Here is a 21,567-nt window from a genome sequence, read left to right as displayed (position 1 = left end):
TCCTCTCTTTCCTTAACTCTAGACGGTATAGAGGTAGTTTGCAGTATCTTGTGGCCTGGAAAGGTTTCGGACCCGAGGATAACTCTTGGGTGAGGTCAGATGATGTTTCCGCGTCCAGGCTTATCAGAGCGTTTCACAGGAGATTTCCTGATAAGCCTGGTCCTAGGGGATCCGGAGGATCCTCTTAGAAGGGGGGGTACTGTTAGAACCTTGCTCTTAGGTTTTTTCCTTTGCTGGTCACATGACCTTGTTGGCCTATTTAATCCTGCTCCGCCCTTCCGGCTTTGCTGGACTTCATTGTATAACTACTTTCTAGCTAGCCTGTGCTCTGTATCTAACTCTGTTAGTTTGCTTGGTCTACGGACCTCTATGCTCTATATATTTTGTTTGTTCGTCTGTCTGCTACTATTTCTGTTAGGAGGTGTCCCATTTTCCTCCCAGTCCTTAGTACTTGTAGGGATTTCTTCCCCACATCTATAGGTCTCTGTACAGACTAGCTTAGGACTTTAGCAGGTCTGATCGCAGGATCAGGTCCCCTGTTACATCGTAGGGATCAAGCTGAGTTCTATCGTAGGGACAGATCTCCTCTCTTTCCTTAGCTCTGGTAGCAGAACATAACACACAGAGCTACAACCTTGCACTGGCACCTCCATTTTGGAGGAGGTGCCTTTTATATGGGAAGTCCTCCGGCCATTGGACGGGGACTCCTTAGGACGGTGCGCGGCCCCTTTAAGAGGGAGGGAACGCGCACCCTAAGCACAGTGCCCGGGAAGCTGCGCGCGCCGGCAGCAGTAGAGCTGGAAGACGCCGGGCCAGGAGCGTGGCGGTAAGGGGGACGGTGTCTCTGCCTGTCAGGGGGCAGAGACGCCAATGCTCCAAGCACTCTGAAAAAACTAAATGGTTCCTCGCCCTCCAAAATAAATCCAGCGAATGCTGTGCTCCCAACTACAAATGTCCCCCTCCATTCTGCACTCCAGTGTGTGTCTAAACCGCAGTTAACGTCCTCATTAGTGTTGAGCGAGCATGCTCGACACTGCTCGGTACACGGCCGAGCATCTCACTACTCGGGATGTTCGGCGAGCAGCGAGCATTTTCGGGTTACTTGGGCGGGAGCTCCGGTCTCTGCCCTGCATGTTTGGCGCTCTTTACAGAGCTAATGAACATGCAGGGATTGCCAGCCAGTCACTGTAATGCCACAGCCATGTTGGCTGTGGGCATTACAGTGATTGGCTGGCCGGACAGCGTCTCCTCGAGTATTTAAAACCGGGCGCCGCTATCTTGGACACAGTCGCTCCGGATCAGACAGTGTAGGGAGAGTGCTGCTGAGCTAGGGAGAGATTTATACTGCGAAATAGGTAGTGTAGGGTCTCTAAAGCATGCAAAATCAAACTAACAGTCCTTCTGAGGGCTAATATCCATCCCAGATAGACAAGGACTTGCACGGGGATAGTTGCAAGTCTGCATCTTCTGATGCTGCAAGGATCACTTCTGATGGGCACACTTTTAGGCAGTGACCTGGGTGTCAGAGATGCTTCCAGGGGTCTTTCCCATGCTGTTCCCATGTCTTTTCAGCACTGTATGCATGTGTCACACAGCACATGGCCAGATAAGGTTGTAAAATGTTAAAATGACATTTCCCAGTGAATGCATTTGTCACGGTTGAAAGCAATACAAAAGTGCAAAAACGCATAAAAAATGCTACTTGTGAACATAGCCCAAGGTGTGGAGGATTATTTTTGTTTTTGGTTATTTATTTTACCTTATACACAAGTCTTTACCCTGGAAAGGATGTTCCTTAACATATTTCACAGGAAAACAGTTTCAGTTTCGTTTTTGAACGTTTTATTGTGAGCCTGTAAAAGTGGCTTAATACCTCTGACCACGTTGTTGACAGCAGTGACCTAGGGGTGCCGCCGCAAAAATGCTCGGGTCTCCCATAGACTAACAGACTAACATTGGGCTCATTGCTCGGGTCGAGCACCCGAGTATCACGGTGAGCTCGGCCCGAGCTTCGAGCATTTTAGTGCTCGCTCAACACTAGTCCACATGTTTGGCATTCCTGTAGCAATGAGAGCCTGCATAATTTATGGGTGCATGTCTCCAGAAGAACGAGCTGGGCATAATGTACTGGTCACTACAATGTGCTGGTCACTACAGCGTACTGATCACTACAACGGCAGTTTGCAATCTTCATTTAGCAACATCCACTGTGCTTGTTTCTGGAAAACACCCATGGAGTCAAAATCGTCACTACACCTGTAGATAAATTCACAAAGGGGTATAATTACCAAAATGGGGTCACTTGAGGGGGATTCTGCTCTTCCATCATGTAGGGTCTCTGTATATGGAGTCCACAAACTATTCTAGGAAAATCTGCGTTTCCGGAGGCAAAAAGCGCTCTGTCCTTCCCGAGTATCGCTGTGTAGCTAAGCAGTACTGTAAAGCCACATATAAAGTATTTCTACATTCAGCAGAAATCGTGTGAAAATGTAAAATCTGGGGCTAAAACAAAATTTTCATGGTAAAAATGTAATTATTTTTTCTTCACTGCCCAATGGTATAAAATTATGTGACACACCTGTGGTGTCAATATGATCGCTGCACCCCTAGATGAATTAATTGAGAGGTGTAGTTTGTTAAATGAGGTCACTTATGGGGGGTTCGGCTGATCTGGCACCTCAGGGGCTCAACCAATGTGACATGGCACCCTCAAACCAGTCGAACAATATCTGAACTCCAATATGGTGCTTCTTCCTTTCTGAGCTTTGCACTATGCCTCAAATATAGTTTTTGACCTCGTACGGGGTATCTGCATACTCAAGAAAAATTGCACAACAAATTTTGGGGTCCATTTTCTCCTGTTACCCTTGAGAAAATGCAAAATTTTGTGCTAAAAAACATTCTTGCGGGAATTTTTTTTATTTTTTTTATTTTCACGGCTCAATGTTGTAAACTTCTGTGAAGCATTTGGGGGTTCAAAGTACTCACCACACATCTAGATAAGTTCCCTGAGATGTCTAGCTTCCAAAATGGTGTCACTTGTGGGGGGTTTCCACTGTTTAGGCACATCAGGGGCTCTCCAAACGCAACATAGTGTCCACTAATTATTCCAGCAAATTTTACATTCAAAAAGTCAAATAGTGCTCCTTCCCTTCCGAACCCTGCCGTGCACCCAAACAGTGTTTTTTCCCCACATATGGGGTATCGGCTTACTCAGGAGAAATTGCACAACAAATGGTATGGTGCAATTTCTTCCTTTTACCCTAATGAAACCACAAAATTGGGGGCTGAAAAATATTTTTGTGGGAAAAATTTGAACATTTTATTTTTACGGCTCAATGTTATAAACTTCTGCTCAGCACCTGTGGGTTCAAGGTGCTCACCACCCATCTAGATTAGTTCCCTGAGGGGGTCTAGTTTCCAAAATGGTGTCCCTTGTGTTGGAGTTCCACTGTTTAGGCACATCATGGGCTCTCCAAATGCGACATAACGTCTGCTAATTATTTCAGCAAATTTTACGTTCAAAAAAGGCAAATGGCGCTCCTTTAGTTCCAAGCCCTTCTGTGCGCCCAAAGAGTAGTCTTCCTCCACATATTGGGTATCTGAGTACTCAGCAGAAATTGCACAACAACTTGTATGGTGCAATTTTTCCTGTTACTCTAGTGAAAGTGCAAAATTTGAGGCTGAAAAAAACATTTTTGTGGAAAAATTTGATTTCTTTATTTTTACGACTCAACGTTATAAACTTCTGTGAAGCACCTGGGAGTTCAAAGTGCTCATCACTCATCTAGATAAGTTCCCAGAGGCGTTTAATTTATAAAATTGTGTCACTTGTGGAGGGTTTCCACTGTTTAGGCACATCAGCGGCCCTCCAAACACGACATGACGTCCGTTAATTATGCCAGCAAATTTTACATTCAAAAAGTCAAATGGCGCTCATTCCCTTCCGAACCCTGCCGTGCGCCCAAACAGTGGTTTTCCCCCACATATTGGATATTGGTGTGCTCAAAAGAAACTGCACAACACATTTTGGGGTCTATTTTCTCCTGTTACTCTTGTGAAAGTAAAAAAAAAATGGGTCTAAAGTAACATTTTTGTGAATAGGGTTAATAAACTTCTTGAATGTGGTTTTGAGCACCCTGAGGGGAGCAGTTTTTACAATGGTGTCACTTTTGGGTATTTTCTGTCATATAGACTCCTCAAAGTCACTTCAAATGTGATCTGGTCCCTAAAAAAAATAGTTGTGTGAATTTTGTTGGAAAAATGAGAAATCGCTGGTGTACTTATAACCCTTATAACTTCCTAATGAAAAAAAATTTGGTTCCAAAATTGTGCTGATGTAAAGTAGACATGTGGGAAATGTTATTTTTTAACTATTTTGTGTGACATACAGGGTTTCTCTGATTTAAGGGCATAAAGATTAAAATTTTGAAATTTGCTAAATTTTCGCCAAATTTCCGATTTCTTTCACAAATAAACGTAAGTCATATCAAATAAATTTTGCCACTGTCATGCAGTACAATATGTCATGAAAAAACACTCTCAGAATCACCGGGATCCGTTGAAGTATTCCAGAGTAATTACCTCATAAAGTGACAGTGGTCAGAATTCAAAAAATTGGCCTGGTTAGGAAGGTGAAAACAGGCTTCGGGGTGAAGGGGTTAAGCCCAGGACCACAGCTGCACAAGGCTACCGCTCTAGCCACTGAGGAGGGGGTACCATGGAGAGCACTCATTCAGCCGTCCGTTTTGCATGTACATGTTTGAACGTGTTCTATACGAGTTTTTCACGGACACAACACTTACACATTAAAGTCTTTGTGTCTATTCACATGTCCATGTTTTTTCATGGACAGTGCATCCATACAAAACTCATGGAGACATGTCCTTTTTTTCCATCAGCACAGATGAAAAGTGCCAATGGAAATCTATGGGTCCGTGAAAAACACGTACAGCACATGGATGGAATCTGTGTGCCATTAATGTGTTGTTTTTTTACATTGCAAAGGATAGGAGAAGCCTTGTAATTTATTTATTTATCTGCCCGTGAAAAACACTGATGACCCTCAGATCCAAAACACTGATGACACCAGTACAATTTTTTTTCATAAATGTAAACACGGACATCTGATTGTAGCCTTAATGGGGCATTGTGAAATTACTATTTAATAATGGGAGCTGTTGGGGTATTATAATTTTTGTGGAAAGGAATTTGTGGGTGCCTCATACTGTGTTATTGTGAGGAGGCCTTTTTTACCTTACTTTGTGGAGGGGCAAAATATGGGTGCCATAGTGAAGCATAAGGGGTTTCACAGGACAGGTGCGCTGTGAGGATTCTCCAATGTCAGCATTGGGAACAGTGGTGATGGGACTGCAAATATGCAATATGCAAACTAGTGGCTACAATCCGACTAGATGGGCACGGCCACGCTCAGTGCAAGTGTATTGAGTGAGGCCAGAAACAGTCTAGTTGGATTGTAGCCAGGAGTTTGCATATTGCATACTTGCAGTCACATGACCGTCTTTCTCGGCATCGGAGAATCCTCACTGCTTGCAGAGCACGTGATGTGAGGATTCATAAGTCTGCAGTCACAAAGAGTGAATGCAGGCCAGTAGTTGTAGACTGGATAATCCCTTTATCTACTTCTGGACAGCCCATAGATACTAAACATCTGGGCGGTCCAAGTTCTACTCTGTATTGATGTTCTAAAATGTCACTGCATAGTGGGGCAGTTTTACGTGATCGTGCAGTTTCTAGAACATGGAGCCGGCTGTCAGACACATTCCCTATATAGAAGGCCAATATTTATTTATTTTACTCACATATATAGCGGCAATAATTCCACAATGCTTTTACAGTCATTATCAGCACTATCCCCATTGGGGCCCACAATCTAGATTCCCTATCAGTATGTCTTTGGTTTATTACTGTTTGATCCCAATACACACTGGTCCCTATCTGTCTGTTTCCTGAATTCATTTAGCCTCTGTGTCCTAATTACTCCCCCTCCATCCATGCTTTTGTGAGCAGTGTCCCTGTGACTTCTCCCCTACTGCACACCTGACCCACCTAATTGTGCTGGCCAGAGCTCCATAAATCAAGCAAGCCAAGTCGGGCACAGACGAGTCTGGCTTTTATAGGGTTGCTTTTTAAGGGGCTAAAAATGAAATATGCCAGACGTGACCAGAAGGTATGGATAACTATCTACCATTATTAATTAGATTCTCTTTCTGATTCACACCTAACATTAACTATGCTTACATATGCCCTTACTGTTTTTGCCCCACTAATCCTCACTCTCCTTCGCTATCCCCAAACCCCGGCACCGTCTAACCAAATCATCATCTCTCCTTCCCTATCATCATCTCTCCTTCCCTACTACCTCCCCCACCTAACCTCATCTACAGACCTGCTCATCAACTTCAGATCGATCCTACCAAAACATAACACAAGCCGGACACTCTCCTTCTCCCACCTGCTCTCCCTCTCTCTGCTTCTCCTCACTGCTGGCGACATATCTCCCAATCCTGGACCCTCACAGCTTGCACCTTCCACCAATTCCCCCACCTACCGCATCAAACCAACTGCAAACTACCATAACCTCTCTTACGCAAAACCGGTCCCCCTGACGCCCACCCCGCCGCTTCCTCTCTCTGGAGCACTGTGGAATGCACGCTTTGTCTGCAACAAGCTACATTTTGTCCACGACCTCTTTACCTCTCATCATCTCTCCTTCCTGGGCATCACAGAGACATGGCTAACACCCTCTGAACCTCCTCCACTTAACCCACACTCCTCGCCCTGGAAACAGACATGGTGGAGGAGTGGGTCTTCTCCTCTCTAACAACTGCACCTTTAGCCCTACTCCTCCTCTTCCCTCCCTTATTCTCCCTTCTTTTGAAGTCCACTCTGTCCGCATCTACTCTCCCTCTAATCTCCAAGTGGCTGTCATATACCGACCCCCGGGCCCGATCACTGCCTTTATTGACCAATTCTCCATCTGGCTTCTTTACTTTCTCTCGGGTGACATTCCCACAATCATCATGGGCAATTTCAACATCCCCACTGACACTCGCCAATCAGCAGCATCCAAACTCTTGTCGCTTACTTCATCCTTTGGACTTAATCAGTGGCCCTCCTAAGCCACCCATACAGACGGACACACACTAGACCTTATCTACACCCGACTCTGCTCCCTATCTAACCTCACAACCTCCCCCCTACCCCTATCTGACCACCATCTACTCACATTCTCACCCCTGTCCTCCTCACCTGTCACCCATGTCCGGTAACTAGCACATCCCCGCAGAAACCTTGCACATCTAGACACTCACACACTCTCTGACTCTGTTCTACCACTGACATCCATATCTTCACTCCACAACACAGACAGCGCCACTGCTTTCTACAATGGCACTCTCACATCAGCTATTAACTCGGTCGCACCTTTTGTGCATGGCAGAGCGCGATGAGTCAACAGGCAACCCTGGCACAACAACCTCACTCAACAGCTTCGACAAGCGTCCAGGGTTGCTGAGCGGCTTTGGAAGAAAACACATACTCAAGATGACTTCACTGCATTCAAACAAGCAACACTCGCATTCAAATCAGCACTCACTTCTGCTAAACAGATCTACTTCACAACCCTCATATCCTCCCTATCCTACAACCCCAAACAGCTATTCAACACTTTTAACTCTCTCCTCCGCCCTCCACTGCCCCCTCCGACCTCCGTCATCTCTGCTGAGGAGTTTGCCACACATTTCAAAAACAAGATTGACCAAGCACGGCAAGTCTTTACTGTCCGACCACCACAACCCCTTTGTTTTCCACACCATTTCCCTACCCCCATAACCTCCCTTCCCAACATCACGGAGAGAGACCTTACTCATCTCCTCTGCAAATCACTCCTCACCACATGTGCACTCGACCCCATCCCATCCCGCCTCCTCCCCAACCTCACCCCTACACTCATCCCATCCCTAACCCATCTCTTCAACCTATCACTATCTTATGGTACTTTCCCCGCTGCCTTCAAACATGCCAAAATCACGCCCATCCTCAAAAAGCCATCCCTCGACCCAACCGCCTTGTCCAGCTATCGCCCCTTATTGCTCTTCCCATTTGCCTCCAAACTCTTTGATCAACACGTTCAAGCTAACTCTCTCTTCAACAACCGACAATACAGCTTCCGCCCCCACCATTCCACCGAAACTGCCCTTACCAAAATCACCAATGACTTACTTACAGCCAAAGCTAACAGACAATTCTCTGTAATCCTTCTTGACCTAACCCCTGCTTTCGATACAGTTGGCCACTGCCTCCTACTAAAGATCCTCTCTACCTTTGGCGTCAACGACCTTGCCCTATCCTGGATCTCCTCATACCTTTCTAACCGCACATTTAGCGTCTCCCACTCCCACACTACCTCCTTACCCTGCCCCCTCTTTGTTGGAGTCCCTCAAGGCTCTGTGTGTCACGGGTGTGTCGCCACGAAGATCGTCACGATTACACAGCCTGACTTCTCGCAGCTGACTTTTTGGTGCTTTGTGTTTTTCGGCAGTGAGGGAGTTAATTCTCTCTCTCTCTGTGCTAGACGAGGTCCAGCCTCGCCCAGCTGCAATCAATGCTGCTGTAGTGAGACTCCTTCAAATGCCTGCTGGTCTGTTAGGGAAGTGTCGGTGAAAGCATTTCATGCAGACTAACAGAGCGGATTGTGGTATTTGGAGTTTCAGAGCTAAGTGCATTTGGAGTGTTTTTTCCCTTCATCGCTTTATCATTTATCTCCTTTCCCGTTGGTGTTCCCTCTGTTGTAGTTGTGTAGTTTTTGTATGCAAGGTGGTTTTGGTTTTTCCCTTGTACTGTCTCATTCGTCTAAGTACTGTGTGTGGGCATATTATTACTTGTCCCCTTTTGTTGTGATTGGGGTCCTTCTCAGGACTAGATTACTTAGGTGCAGGGATCCTCAGGAGGTAGGGGTTACGCTGGCGGCCTGGACCTCTGTACCTTTAACAGTACCTCCAGGTTGAGGGATTAGTCAGGGCCCCAGCTTAGGGTCAGCTTAGGCCCCCTACCTCCAGTATACAGAGACAGCGTGACATTTTGACCGACCACTTAGTTTTTCTCCAGCTACCATGGATCCAGTAGCCGGTCTAGCTCGGCAGTTGCAGAGTTTGTCCATGGAGCTGGCGGACGTTAGGTCCAAGGTTTTGTATCCTCAGGAGCAAGCCGGACCAGAACCTAAAGTAGCTCTCCCTGACAGGTTCACTGGGGGGCGGGACAAGTTTTTTGTTTTCCGGGAGGCATGCAAGTTGTACTTTCGGCTGCGGCCTCGGTCATCGGGGAGTGAAGAACAAAGGGTGGGAATTGTCATCTCGCTCCTACAAGGGGACCCACAATCTTGGGCGTTCTCTCTTCCCCCGGGCTCCCCGGCTCTCCAGTCAGTGGATAGGTTTTTCGCTGCTCTGGGACTCGTATATGATGACCCAGATCGGATCTCCCTTGCTGAGTCTAAGTTACGTAGGATCCAGCAGGGAGATCGTCCGGCGGAGGAATTCTGTTCGGAGTTCCGTAGGTGGGCCACGGACACCCAGTGGAATGACCCGGCTCTTAGGAGCCAGTTTTGTCAAGGTTTATCCGACAAATTACAGGATGTGTTGGCACAGTATGACTCTCCCGCGTCACTGGAAGCCGCTATGGCCCTTGCTATTCGCGTTGACAGACGGCTTCGGGAGAGGTGCGGGATAACTCTACCCCCTGTGATGACTCCACCTCCTACAAGGTCCCCTCATATGGTGGTTCCCCTGGTCAGTCCAGAGGAGCCTATGCAATTAGGAGGGACATCATTTCGGGGGAGGGGACCGGTGGTGCGCCATAAGACAGGAAGGTGTTTCTTCTGCGGGAGAAAGGGACATTTTATTGGGGGGTGTCCATCCCGTCCCTTGCAGAGTGAAGAGTCGTCGGAAAACTGTTGATCCCAGGTTGTGTGGTGGACGGCAATCTGGGAGTAGGTATTTCGTCCCTAGGTTCGTCTCAGTTTCTCGTACCGGCGGAGGTGGTGGTGGGTACGAGAACTGAGAGGATATCTGTTCTTCTGGATATTGGGGCCGGGGCTAATCTGGTTGATGCTCGGTTTGCCCGGGTTCAAGGTATGCGATTGAGTGAGTTGGCTAAACCCATCCCCATATTCTCGATCGATGCCAGGCCTCTCGGTCAGGGAAGTTTTTTGCAAGCTGTGCATGACGTAAAACTTCAAGTGGGGGCGATACATAAAGAACTGTTGTCTTGCTACGTGTTGGAGGGTCTTCCCACTCCTATAGTGTTGGGCCTTCCTTGGTTAACTAAGCATAACCCGGATATTAATTGGCAAACCAGAGAGATAAGCCAATGGAGTAAATTCTGTAATAAAAACTGCATGAACACGGTCATCGGTGCGGTTACTCCTTGGGTCTTACCTCCATTTCTGACGGACTTTGAGGATGTATTCTCGGAGAAAGGGTGTCAGGAACTACCTCCTCATCGCGAGTATGACTGTTCTGTAAAACTGCTCCCTGAGGCCAAGTTACCTAAAGCTAGGTTGTATAACCTTTCTGGTCCTGAGAGGCAGGCCATGAAGGATTATATTTCAGAAAGTCTGGCTAAGGGGCATATTAGACCTTCATCTTCACCGGTGGCTGCAGGGTTCTTCTTTGTTAAGAAGAAAGATGGAGGCCTACGCCCTTGCCTGGATTTCCGTGAACTTAATCGGATTACGGTCCGAGATCCGTATCCGCTCCCACTTATTCCCGATCTCTTTAATCAGATCGTGGGCGCCAAATGGTTCTCTAAGTTGGATCTCAGGGGGGCTTACAATCTGATTAGGATGAAGGAGGGGGATGAGTGGAAGACGGCGTTTAACACTCCGGAGGGGCATTATGAGAACCTTGTCATGCCATTCGGTCTGACTAATGCCCCGGCGGTGTTCCAACACTTTGTTAATGACATTTTTCGCCGCCTGGTGGGACAGTTTGTTGTCATATATCTGGATGATATCTTAATTTACTCGCCGGATCTGGTGTCTCATCAGGAGCACGTTAGGCAGGTGTTACAGATCTTGCGGGATAATAAACTCTATGCCAAATGGGAAAAGTGTGTGTTCGCCGTACAGGAACTCCAGTTTTTAGGCTTCCTGGTTTCAGCGTCCGGTTTTCGTATGGACCCTGGGAAAGTGCGGGCAGTTCTTGAGTGGGATCGGCCAGAGAATCTTAAGGCACTACAACGTTTCCTGGGGTTTGCTAATTATTACCGGAAGTTCATTCGTAATTTCTCGTCCATGGTTAAGCCTCTCACAGACATGACTAAAAAGGGGACGGATTTTTCTAGGTGGTCTGACAAGGCTTGTCAAGCATTCTCCTCCTTGAAAAAATGTTTTGCCTCGGCACCCATACTCATTCAACCGGATGCGTCACAGCCATTCATTGTAGAGGTAGACGCTTCCGAGGTAGGGGTGGGAGCAGTATTGTCACAATGTTCGTCCCCTGGTAAGTGGCATCCGTGCGCCTTTTTCTCTAAAAAATTGTCGTCCGCTGAGAGGAATTACGATGTCGGCAATAGGGAACTCTTGGCCATTAAGTTAGCTTTTGAGGAGTGGCGCCATTTTTTGGAGGGGGCAGTCCATCCGGTCACCGTCATCACCGATCACAAGAACCTGCTATATCTGGAGTCCGCGAAACGTCTGAATCCCAGACAAGCTAGGTGGTCATTGTTTTTTACCAGGTTTAATTTTGTCGTTACATATCGTCCTGGGTCAAAAAATGTAAAGGCGGATGCCTTATCTCGTAGTTTCCCTGGGGCCGGGAATACAGACGACCCGATTCCTATCCTTCAGGAGGGGGTGGTGGTTTCGGCAGTATGCTCTGAGCTGGAGGAGGAGGTATTGGAGGCTCAGGGGGACGCCCCTGTTGGACCTCCGGGGAGACTGTTTGTTCCAGATCAGTGGCGACAAAAGGTGATCGAGGCACACCATAACTCAGTTTTTGCAGGACACCCGGGGAGTAGAGCAACTGTGGATCTCCTCTCGCGTCGGTTTTGGTGGCCTAACTTACATAAGGAGGTGGTAACTTTTGTCGCGTCCTGTGGGGTTTGTGCGCGCTCTAAGACCTCACATACCCGTCCGTCTGGGGCCCTCTTACCTTTGAAGATCCCGGAGCGTCCTTGGACTCATCTGTCTATGGACTTTATTACGGACCTCCCTCCGTCTTCGGGTAAAACGGTCATACTCGTTGTAGTGGACAGGTTCAGCAAGATGGCACATTTTATCGCTCTTCCGGCTCTCCCTAATGCTAAAACTCTTGCGCAGGTGTTCATTGGGGAGATTGTGAGGCTTCACGGGGTACCCTCCGAGGTGGTGTCTGATCGGGGGTCTCAGTTTGTGTCCAAGTTCTGGAAGGCGTTTTGTGCACGGCGGGGTATGCATTTGTCGTTCTCATCGGCTTTTCATCCTCAGACCAATGGTCAGACGGAACGTATGAACCAGAGCTTGGAGACATATCTCCGGTGTTTTGTGTCAGAGAACCAGGAGGACTGGGCTTCTTTCTTACCTCTGGCAGAGTTTGCTCTTAATAATAGGCGGAGCGAGTCCACTGGTAAGTCCCCGTTTTTTGGGGCATATGGTTTTCACCCCCAGTTTTGTACTTTCAGTAGGGGGGGCTCTTCGGGGGTTCCTGAGGAGGAACGATTTTCCTCATCACTCGCTTCAGTATGGAGAGGGGTGCTGAAGAATCTGAATACTATGGGGAACCGATACAAACGTATGGCTGATAGGAGGAGAGTGTCTGATCCGGACCTAAGTGTGAACGATCGGGTATGGTTGTCTACCAGGAATATAAAACTTAAGGTTCCCTCCTGGAAACTGGGTCCCAGGTTCATCGGGCCGTACAGAATCAGTTCTATTATTAATCCGGTGGCATTCCGTCTTGACCTCCCCCCTACGTTTAAAATTCACAACGTGTTCCACAGATCGTTGCTTAAGAGGTATGTGGCGCCGATGGTACCGTCACCTTTACCTCCCCCTCCAGTGGTGGTCAAGGGTAACTTGGAGTTCCAGGTATCGAGGGTCATCGATTCACGCTTTAATCGCCGGTCCCTTCAGTACCTGGTTCATTGGAAAGGGTATGGTCCTGAGGAGAGGATGTGGGTTCCTGCGTCGGATATTAACGCAGACCGATTAGTTCGGGCCTTCCACACGACTCACCCGGATAAATCTGGCCCTGAGGGTCCGGAGGCCCCTCGTAGAAGGGGGGGTACTGTCACGGGTGTGTCGCCACGAAGATCGTCACGATTACACAGCCTGACTTCTCGCAGCTGACTTTTTGGTGCTTTGTGTTTTTCGGCAGTGAGGGAGTTAATTCTCTCTCTCTCTGTGCTAGACGAGGTCCAGCCTCGCCCAGCTGCAATCAATGCTGCTGTAGTGAGACTCCTTCAAATGCCTGCTGGTCTGTTAGGGAAGTGTCGGTGAAAGCATTTCATGCAGACTAACAGAGCGGATTGTGGTATTTGGAGTTTCAGAGCTAAGTGCATTTGGAGTGTTTTTTCCCTTCATCGCTTTATCATTTATCTCCTTTCCCGTTGGTGTTCCCTCTGTTGTAGTTGTGTAGTTTTTGTATGCAAGGTGGTTTTGGTTTTTCCCTTGTACTGTCTCGTTCGTCTAAGTACTGTGTGTGGGCATATTATTACTTGTCCCCTTTTGTTGTGATTGGGGTCCTTCTCAGGACTAGATTACTTAGGTGCAGGGATCTTCAGGAGGTAGGGGTTACGCTGGCGGCCTGGACCTCTGTACCTTTAACAGTACCTCCAGGTTGAGGGATTAGTCAGGGCCCCAGCTTAGGGTCAGCTTAGGCCCCCTACCTCCAGTATACAGAGACAGCATGACATTGTGCTAGGACCCGTACTCTTCTCAATCTATACCCTTGGCCTGGGACAGCTCATAAAATCCCATGGCTTCCAGTACCATCTGTACGCTGATGACACCCAGATCTACCTGTCTGGCCCAGATGTCACCTCTCTGCTGTCCAGAATCCCAGCATGTCTAGCTGTCATATCCTCCTTCTCCTCCCGCTCCCTCAAGCTCAATGTGGACAAAACTGAACTCATTATCTTTCCCCCATCTCGCATATCTTTCCCACCTGATCTTTCTATCACAATAAATGACATCACTCTTTCCACTGTACAGACAATCCACTGCCTTGGAGTAACCCATGACTCTGCCCTGTCCTTCAAACCCCACATCCAAGCTCTCGCCACCTCCTGTCGCCTCCAGCTCAAAAATATTTCCAGAATTCGTCCTTTCCTCAACCCTCAATCTACTCAACTGCTTGTGCGTGCCCTCATCATCTACCTCTCGACTATTGCAACATCCTCCTCTGTGGCCTACCTGCTAACACTCTCGCACCCCTCCAGTCCATCCTCAACTCTGCTGCACGACTTGTTCATCTCTCGCTTCGCTACTCCTCTGCTACCCCCCTTTGCAGATCCCTTCACTGGCTCCCATTCCCCCAGCGTATCCAGTTCAAACTACTAACACTGACCTACAAAGCCATCCATAACCTCTGTCCTCCGTACATCTCTGAACTAATCTACCGATATATTCCCTCACGTAACCTCCGGTCCTCCCAAGACCTCCTTCTCTCCTCCACACCTATTCGTTTCTCACGCAATGGCCTCCAAGATTTCTCCCGAATATCCCCCGTCCTATGGAATTCTGTGCCTCAACACATCCGATTATCCACCACACCTGGATCCTTCAGACGGAACCTGAAAACCCATCTCTTCAAACAAGCTTACAGCCTGCCGTGACCTTGCTTGCTGCCACCCCCAACAACACCGGAGCTACTGCAACCTCTCAACCTACTGTCTCCGCCCCATTCCTGTAGAATATAAGTCCGCAAGGGCAGGGTCCTCTTCCCTCCGTACTGTTCTATCATTGTTAGTTTGTTTACTGTAAGTGATATCTGTATTTGGTATGTACACCTTCTTATGTACAGCACCATGGAATCAATGGCGCTATATAAATTAATAATAATAATAATAATAATTACCGTCTCTGCCTTCTGTCCTAAGAGACCCAGTCAGTTTTGTTATGCAGCAAGGAGACTGCATTTCCACTGTAACTGAGGATAATATACCATCCCCACTTAGAGGTGAAATCAGGTAAAAAAGTATCTAAATATTGAATTGCCCCCAAAGGTCTTTCATGGGGACACAATATGTGAAATAAATGACAAAAAAATAGAAAAATAAAAAGCAGGCAAAAAAATAAATAAATGTAAAAAAAAGCCACTGCCAATTCAAATTGCTGTTACTAGCCCTGTCTAGTGTCCGATGTATAAAAATAACTTACAGAAATGGGAACAAATACTTGCATGTTAGTGGTCCTTTGTTGTCTTAAAAAAAAGTGACAGGCATGTATCACGAAATGAATGGATGCAGAAAATTATCTAAATGAGAAAAAATTTTCAGCTCTTTAAACCACATGTACAAAAAAAATGTGCTTGGTCAGAGACTGGTTAGCGAACAAATATTTACCCCACGTGTCAATTACAGTACATGTCACTTTTTCCTATCTTTCAAAGTTGAGAGTTACATATTAGTATACAGTTACATGAAAAAGTTTGGGCACCCCTATTAATCTTAAGAATAATGTTTTATAAAAATTGGTGTTTTTGCAACAATTATTTCAGTTTGATATATGTAATAACTGTTGGACACAGTAATGTTTCTGCCTTGAAGTGAGGTTTATTGTACTAACAGAAAATGTGCAATCTGTATTCAAACTAAATTTGACAAGTGCATAAGTAAGGGCACCCTTATCATTTTCTTGTTCTAAATACTCCTACCTACTTTTTACTGACTTACTAAAGCCCTTTTTTTGGTTTTGTAACCTCATTGAGCTTTGAACTTCATAGCCAGGTGTATGCAATCATGAGAAAAGCTACTTAAAGTGGCCACTTGCAAGTTGTTCTCCTGTTTGAATCTCCTCTGAAGAGTGGCATCGTGGGCTCCTCAAAACAACTGTCAAATGATCTGAAAACAAAGATTATTCAACATAGTTGTTCAGGGGAAGGATATAAAAAGCTGTCTCAGAGATTTAACCTGTCAGTTTCCACTGTGAGGAACATAGTAAGGAAATGGAAGAACACAGGGACAGTTCTTGTTAAGGCCAGAAGTGGCAGGCCAAGAAAAACATCAGAAAGGCAGAGAAGAAGAATGGTGAGATCAGTCAAGGACAATCCTCAGATCACCTCCAGAGAGCTGCAGCATCAACTTGCTGCAGATGGTGTCACTGTGCATCGGTCAACTATACAACGCACTTTGCACAAGGAGAAGCTGTATGGGAGAGTGATGCGAAAGAAGCCGTTTCTGCAAGCACGCCACAAACAGAGTCGGCTGAGGTATGCAAAAGCACATTTGGAGAAGCCAATTTATTTTTGCAAGAAGGTCCTGTGGACTGATGAAACCAAGATTGAGTTGTTTGATCATACAAAAAGGTGTTATGCATGGCGGCAAAAAAACACAGCATTCCAAGAAAAACACTTGCTACCCACAGTAAAATTTGGTGGAGGTTCCATCATGCTTTGGGGCTGTGTGGCCAATGCCGGCACCGGGAATCTTGTTAAAGTTGAGGGACGCATGGATTCCACTCAGTATCAGCAGATTCTTGACAATAATGTTCAAGAATCAGTGACAACGTTGAAGTTACGCAGGGGATGGATCTTTCAGCAAGACAATGATCCAAAACACCGCTCCAAATCTACTCAGGCATTCATGCAGAGGAACAATTACAATGTTCTGGAATGGCCATCCCAGTCCCCAGACCTGAATATCATTGAACATCTGTGGGATCATTTGAAGAGGGCTGTCCATGCTCGGCGAACATCAAACTTAACTGAACTGGAATTGTTTTGTAAAGAGGAATGGTCAAAAATACCTTCATCCAGGATCCAGGAAATCATTAAAAGCTACAAGAAGCGACTAGAGGCTGTTATTTTTGCAAAAGGAGGATCTACTAACTATTAATGTCACTTTTCTGGTGAGGTGCCCATACTTATGCACCTGTCAAATTTTGTTTGAATGCAGATTGCACATTTTCTGTTAGTACAATAAACCTCATTTCAAGGCAGAAACATTACTGTGTCCAACAGTTATTACATATATCAAACTGAAATAGCTGTTGCAAAAACACCAATTTTTATAAAGCATTAAGCTTAAGATTAATAGGGGTGCCCAAACTTTTTCATATAACTGTAGATTTGATGAAAATTATATACAGCTTGATAACCTTGTAATCTACCTGGCCTGTCCTGATTACACTGTCAGATTGCATTCACAGTTAATACTCACTTCTGAACGTTCAGCAACAGTAATAGCTTACGAGGATGTAACATTTCAGCATGATATTTGGTAGGTTTTCTTTTATTTAGTTTGTTTTTTATTTTATACCTGTGCTTTCATTTGCATACAATTAATGGCCTGTTGTTTTTTTATCAAAAGGTCAGCATTTTTAACAATATCCTTTTTTTTTCCCTAAAATTGTAGCCAGCTAACGAAAGCCGATGTTCTTTTTGTCCATGGTCTCATGGGAGCAGCTTTCAAAACTTGGCGCCAGCAAGATCGTGATCAACCATTGGATGAAAGTGCTTCTCAAGAAGAGGACTATACAGAATGTTGGCCAAAGGTACTGATATCCCTTCACCTACATTTGCAATATGCATTGGGTTAAAATCTTATTTACACAGAAGTGATGAAAAATATTGCAACATGATTATAGCTTGTAATGCAGCGGCTTGCGGCATTACTAGAATGTCCAGGGGGTGTACTCTAGCTGACCATTTACCTCCCCCTCAGGTGACTGATCATGTGACTGTGACATCATCACAGGTCCTGTGTGCACAAAAGGATATATAAACCCTGGTAGTTTTGAAACAGGGAGAGAAAGAGTGAGGCCTAGAGAGAGAGGCCTGGTGAAGCCTGGAAGGCTGAGGCTGGATCCCCCTGTGTTTAGGATACCAGTAGCGTTTGAGGGCGAGAGACCTGGTCCCTGTGTGGGACTCCACTAGCCTGGAAGGCAGAGGCTGGATCCCCCTGTGTTTGAGATACCAGTAGCCTTTGAAGGTACGTGGCCCGGAGGCCACATCTGGGAAGCCTTAAAGCCACAGCTGTGGCAGAATCGAGCTGACTGAAGCAGCTACGACCCGGCAAAGGTAAAAACGCTGCTTGATGTGGAGATTGATATTGTTACCTTGCTGAAGGCTGTGTCTGGAGCCAAGTGGGCATGTCTGTCACTAGAAAGGCTCTGGGATATTATATGTAACATGTCGGCGAGCCACTGAGATGGACTATGTTATGAGCGGTTTATGAGATGTAATAAACTGCTGTACTGTGAATCACCGGAAAAACGTTACATGTGTGCTTTGATTGACCCGGTGAAGCGAGTGCCCCCAGCGTGATGAAGAGCGCTACCTTACAAGCTATTGTGCTTTATGTTCACTTGTAGATTGTTAGACTTTAGATTATATGCCTCGTATAAAATGCAAAGGGAAAACAGTTTATTTTTTTAACAATTCCCATCACTGTCTTTTTGATCACTATGTAAGCACTGTCTGTACAATCTAGGGTGCTGTACTGTCACTTCTTTTATTAGTGGTTTTCCATGTTTTGACAAATATATCCATTGAGTCAAATAATAACATATACTAATACCAGCGATAGGCAGTAGCCGTCACATGTGGTAGACTGTGTACGAAGGACCAGGGTGGCAGCGTGATTTAAATAGTGAATATTTTTTTCTTTTATTACTTTAGAACATTTCACTACCCTGAACAAATTTGTGATAACATCATTCAATACATCACTTAAATCTCTTCAATGACATGTTAGTCAATCAGTACTTGTTTAAAAGGAACTTGCCATGTTCCCAAACATAATTAACCTGCAGTTATAGGGTTAACCCTTCCTGCGGTTTTCGGTACATGCACGGCATGATTATTATATCATAGAAGACACCCTGCTGTAGCGGTTGTGGTCAGTGCTAGCACTGATTGCAGCCATTTACCGTATTTTTCGGACTATAAGACGCACTGAACCATAAGAGAATGTAAGCCCTAAAGGGCAGGGTCCTCTTCCCTCTGTACCGTTCTATCATTGTTAGTTTGTTTACTGTAAGTGATATCTGTATTTGGTATGTAACCCCTCCTTTTGTATAGCACCATGGAATCAATGGCGCTATATAAATAAATAATAATAATAAGATGCACCTTGGAGGTGGAAAATAGAAAAAAAAAATTAAGCAAAAAATGTGGTCATGATGTGGTCATGACCCACTCCCATGGGTTGTAGTGAATATTTATGGTCTTTAATAGCGAGCACACAGACCGCAGAGCGGCATGGGGAGCAGGGACTATTCTGGCACAGCATCTCACAGTGTGAGGGCACATGGCAGTTACGCCATGCGCGGCTCACACAGTGAGATCCCTGTCGGCAGCAGAGCGGGACACAGCGCTGGAGGATAGAGGAGGTGAGTATAATTGTTTATTTTTTTGTGTTCAACATGATGGAGATGAGGGGTGCCAGGCATACCAGGAAGAGGGGATGAGGGGGGCCATACATACTAGTAAGAGGGATGAAGGGTGCCATACATACCAGGAAGAGGGATGAGGGGTGCCATACATACCAGGAGCCACGCTGCTGCTACACTGTGTGCCGGCTATTAAGGAAAATTAATATTCACACATGGGCATGGGGAGTAGTGGATATTAATTTTCTTTAGTAGCGGGCACAGTGTAGGCTGCAGCAGGCGGCTGCTGCCTCCTGTGCCCCGCTCCCCCCATGCCACCCACAGCCACAGTATATATATATATATTTATATATATATACTGTGTATATATATATATATATATATATATATATATATATATATATATATATATATATATATATATATATATATATATATATATATATATATATATATATATATATATATATATATATCGGACTATAGGACTCACCCACCACTTTCCTCCAAAATTTTGGAGGAAAAAGGTGTGTCTTATAGTCTGAAAAATACGGTAACTCCCCTAACGCCACTAACAATAACTGCTTATTTAAGGAAAGGCGCTCCCTCTTTTCCCCATTGGCACCCTGTGATTGATATTGTGCAGTGCTGATGGCAGCCATGATGACTACCGGTCAAATAATGGCCACAAGGGGGGGCGTGTCTGAAGGCCGAAGGAGACGGACGTGTGGAGCGGAGCTCCTGCTGATACCTGCATCCTATCTTGGCCCTACCCGGCTGCTTACCGCTTCACCCTCCGGGAACAGCACTGAGTGGACGTCGGGAGTCGGTGGAGACGTCGAGCATGAGTCCGGAGCTCTTGAGGGGCCGTTGTGGAGCACTGCGGAGTCGGAGGCCTGGTCGGGTGGCCTCCTGGATCATTGCTTCCACCCACTCTCCCCACGGAGCGGTCCGTCGCTTGGTGAGCTCTACGGTCTCTGGGAGATAAGCGGTAGCGGAGGTGACTGCGGGGACCGGCCCCCGGAGTACTGTGTTCGGTGTCGGTGGTGGTGAGTGAGGAAGTCAGCCGGGGAGAAAGAAAAGACGGCGGCCATCTTACTCGGTCCCTCTCCTCTGGATGCTAAGAGCGCGGTTTGCAGCACTCTGCTCCCCATTCCTCAATAAGGGCTAGACGGGCCAGAACTGTAATCGCAATTTAACCCCACATGGGTTTGACCCCCACTTTGTTTGTTTTTTTATTTACTCCGTGGTTCCATTACTGTGGAGACAACTGCCTGGAGTTGCCTATGTTGTGAGCTATAATCTCTACGCTACTGCTGTGAGACTCTCTCCCTGTGTTTTCTAACACAAGTCTGCCATCTGCTGGAGCTTTTGGGAATAGTAGATAATACCAAGTCATTTCCAATATATAGTAACATGACTTTGTCCAGTGTTTAACCCACTATGTTAGCCCCAAGATGAGGTGACTCCTACTGCATAGACCTCTAAAAAAGCGTCACAACGCATTTCTTCTCACAGAGAACAGTGAAGCTAAGCTAATTCTCCAAGACAGAGAACACGTTTAATACTTTTATATCTTGATCCCATTAATAAAACCAAAAATGACCAGGGGCAGACCTCGTAAAACAGCGTCCCCTACTAAACTGACTGAATTTTTCCCACGAGGAGTGGCACATTCTACATCCAATCTGAGCGAATCCCAACGAGTCTCCTCGCCACCCTCTGGTCGCTCCTCCCGTGAAAGTTCAACTACGGGAGAGGACCCAGGGACTGCAGATGCTCCATTAACCAAAAACACGATGCAACAACTACTGAGCACTCTGCGTAAGTCTTTAAAAGATGACATGAAACAAATGGCGAGTGCCTTGAAAAAAGATGTGAAAAACCTGGAGGAACGTACCTCACGGTTAGAGGACAAAATGGTGGATTTTGCGGATTCTCACAACTCTCTGATCGATGCATACTATGAACTAAAAGATACCTCAGAATATCTCAGAAATAAAATAGGAAACCAGGAG

General features: G+C 46.1%; 1 protein-coding gene across 5 annotated transcripts in view; it reads left to right on the top strand.

The window, feature by feature from the left end:
• Window positions 1-21,567, top strand: part of SERAC1 (serine active site containing 1) — a 564,154-nt gene that overhangs the window by 469,798 nt on the left and 72,789 nt on the right. For all 5 annotated transcript variants that reach the window (XM_073671518.1, XM_073671517.1, XM_073671519.1 and 2 more), the window contains one exon: window positions 17,572-17,710. In XM_073671518.1, coding sequence (XP_073527619.1) covers window positions 17,572-17,710 — 139 coding nt within the window. The remainder of the gene's footprint in view (window positions 1-17,571; window positions 17,711-21,567) is intronic.

The sequence above is a fragment of the Phyllobates terribilis genome, unplaced genomic scaffold (assembly GCF_046119375.1).
Source record: "Phyllobates terribilis strain yellow unplaced genomic scaffold, ASM4611937v1 Scaffold_3__8_contigs__length_932513732, whole genome shotgun sequence".
Lineage (NCBI taxonomy): Eukaryota > Metazoa > Chordata > Amphibia > Anura > Dendrobatidae > Phyllobates > Phyllobates terribilis.
Note: the sequence above shows the minus strand (reverse complement) of the source record. Positions and strands in the feature narration are given on the sequence as shown.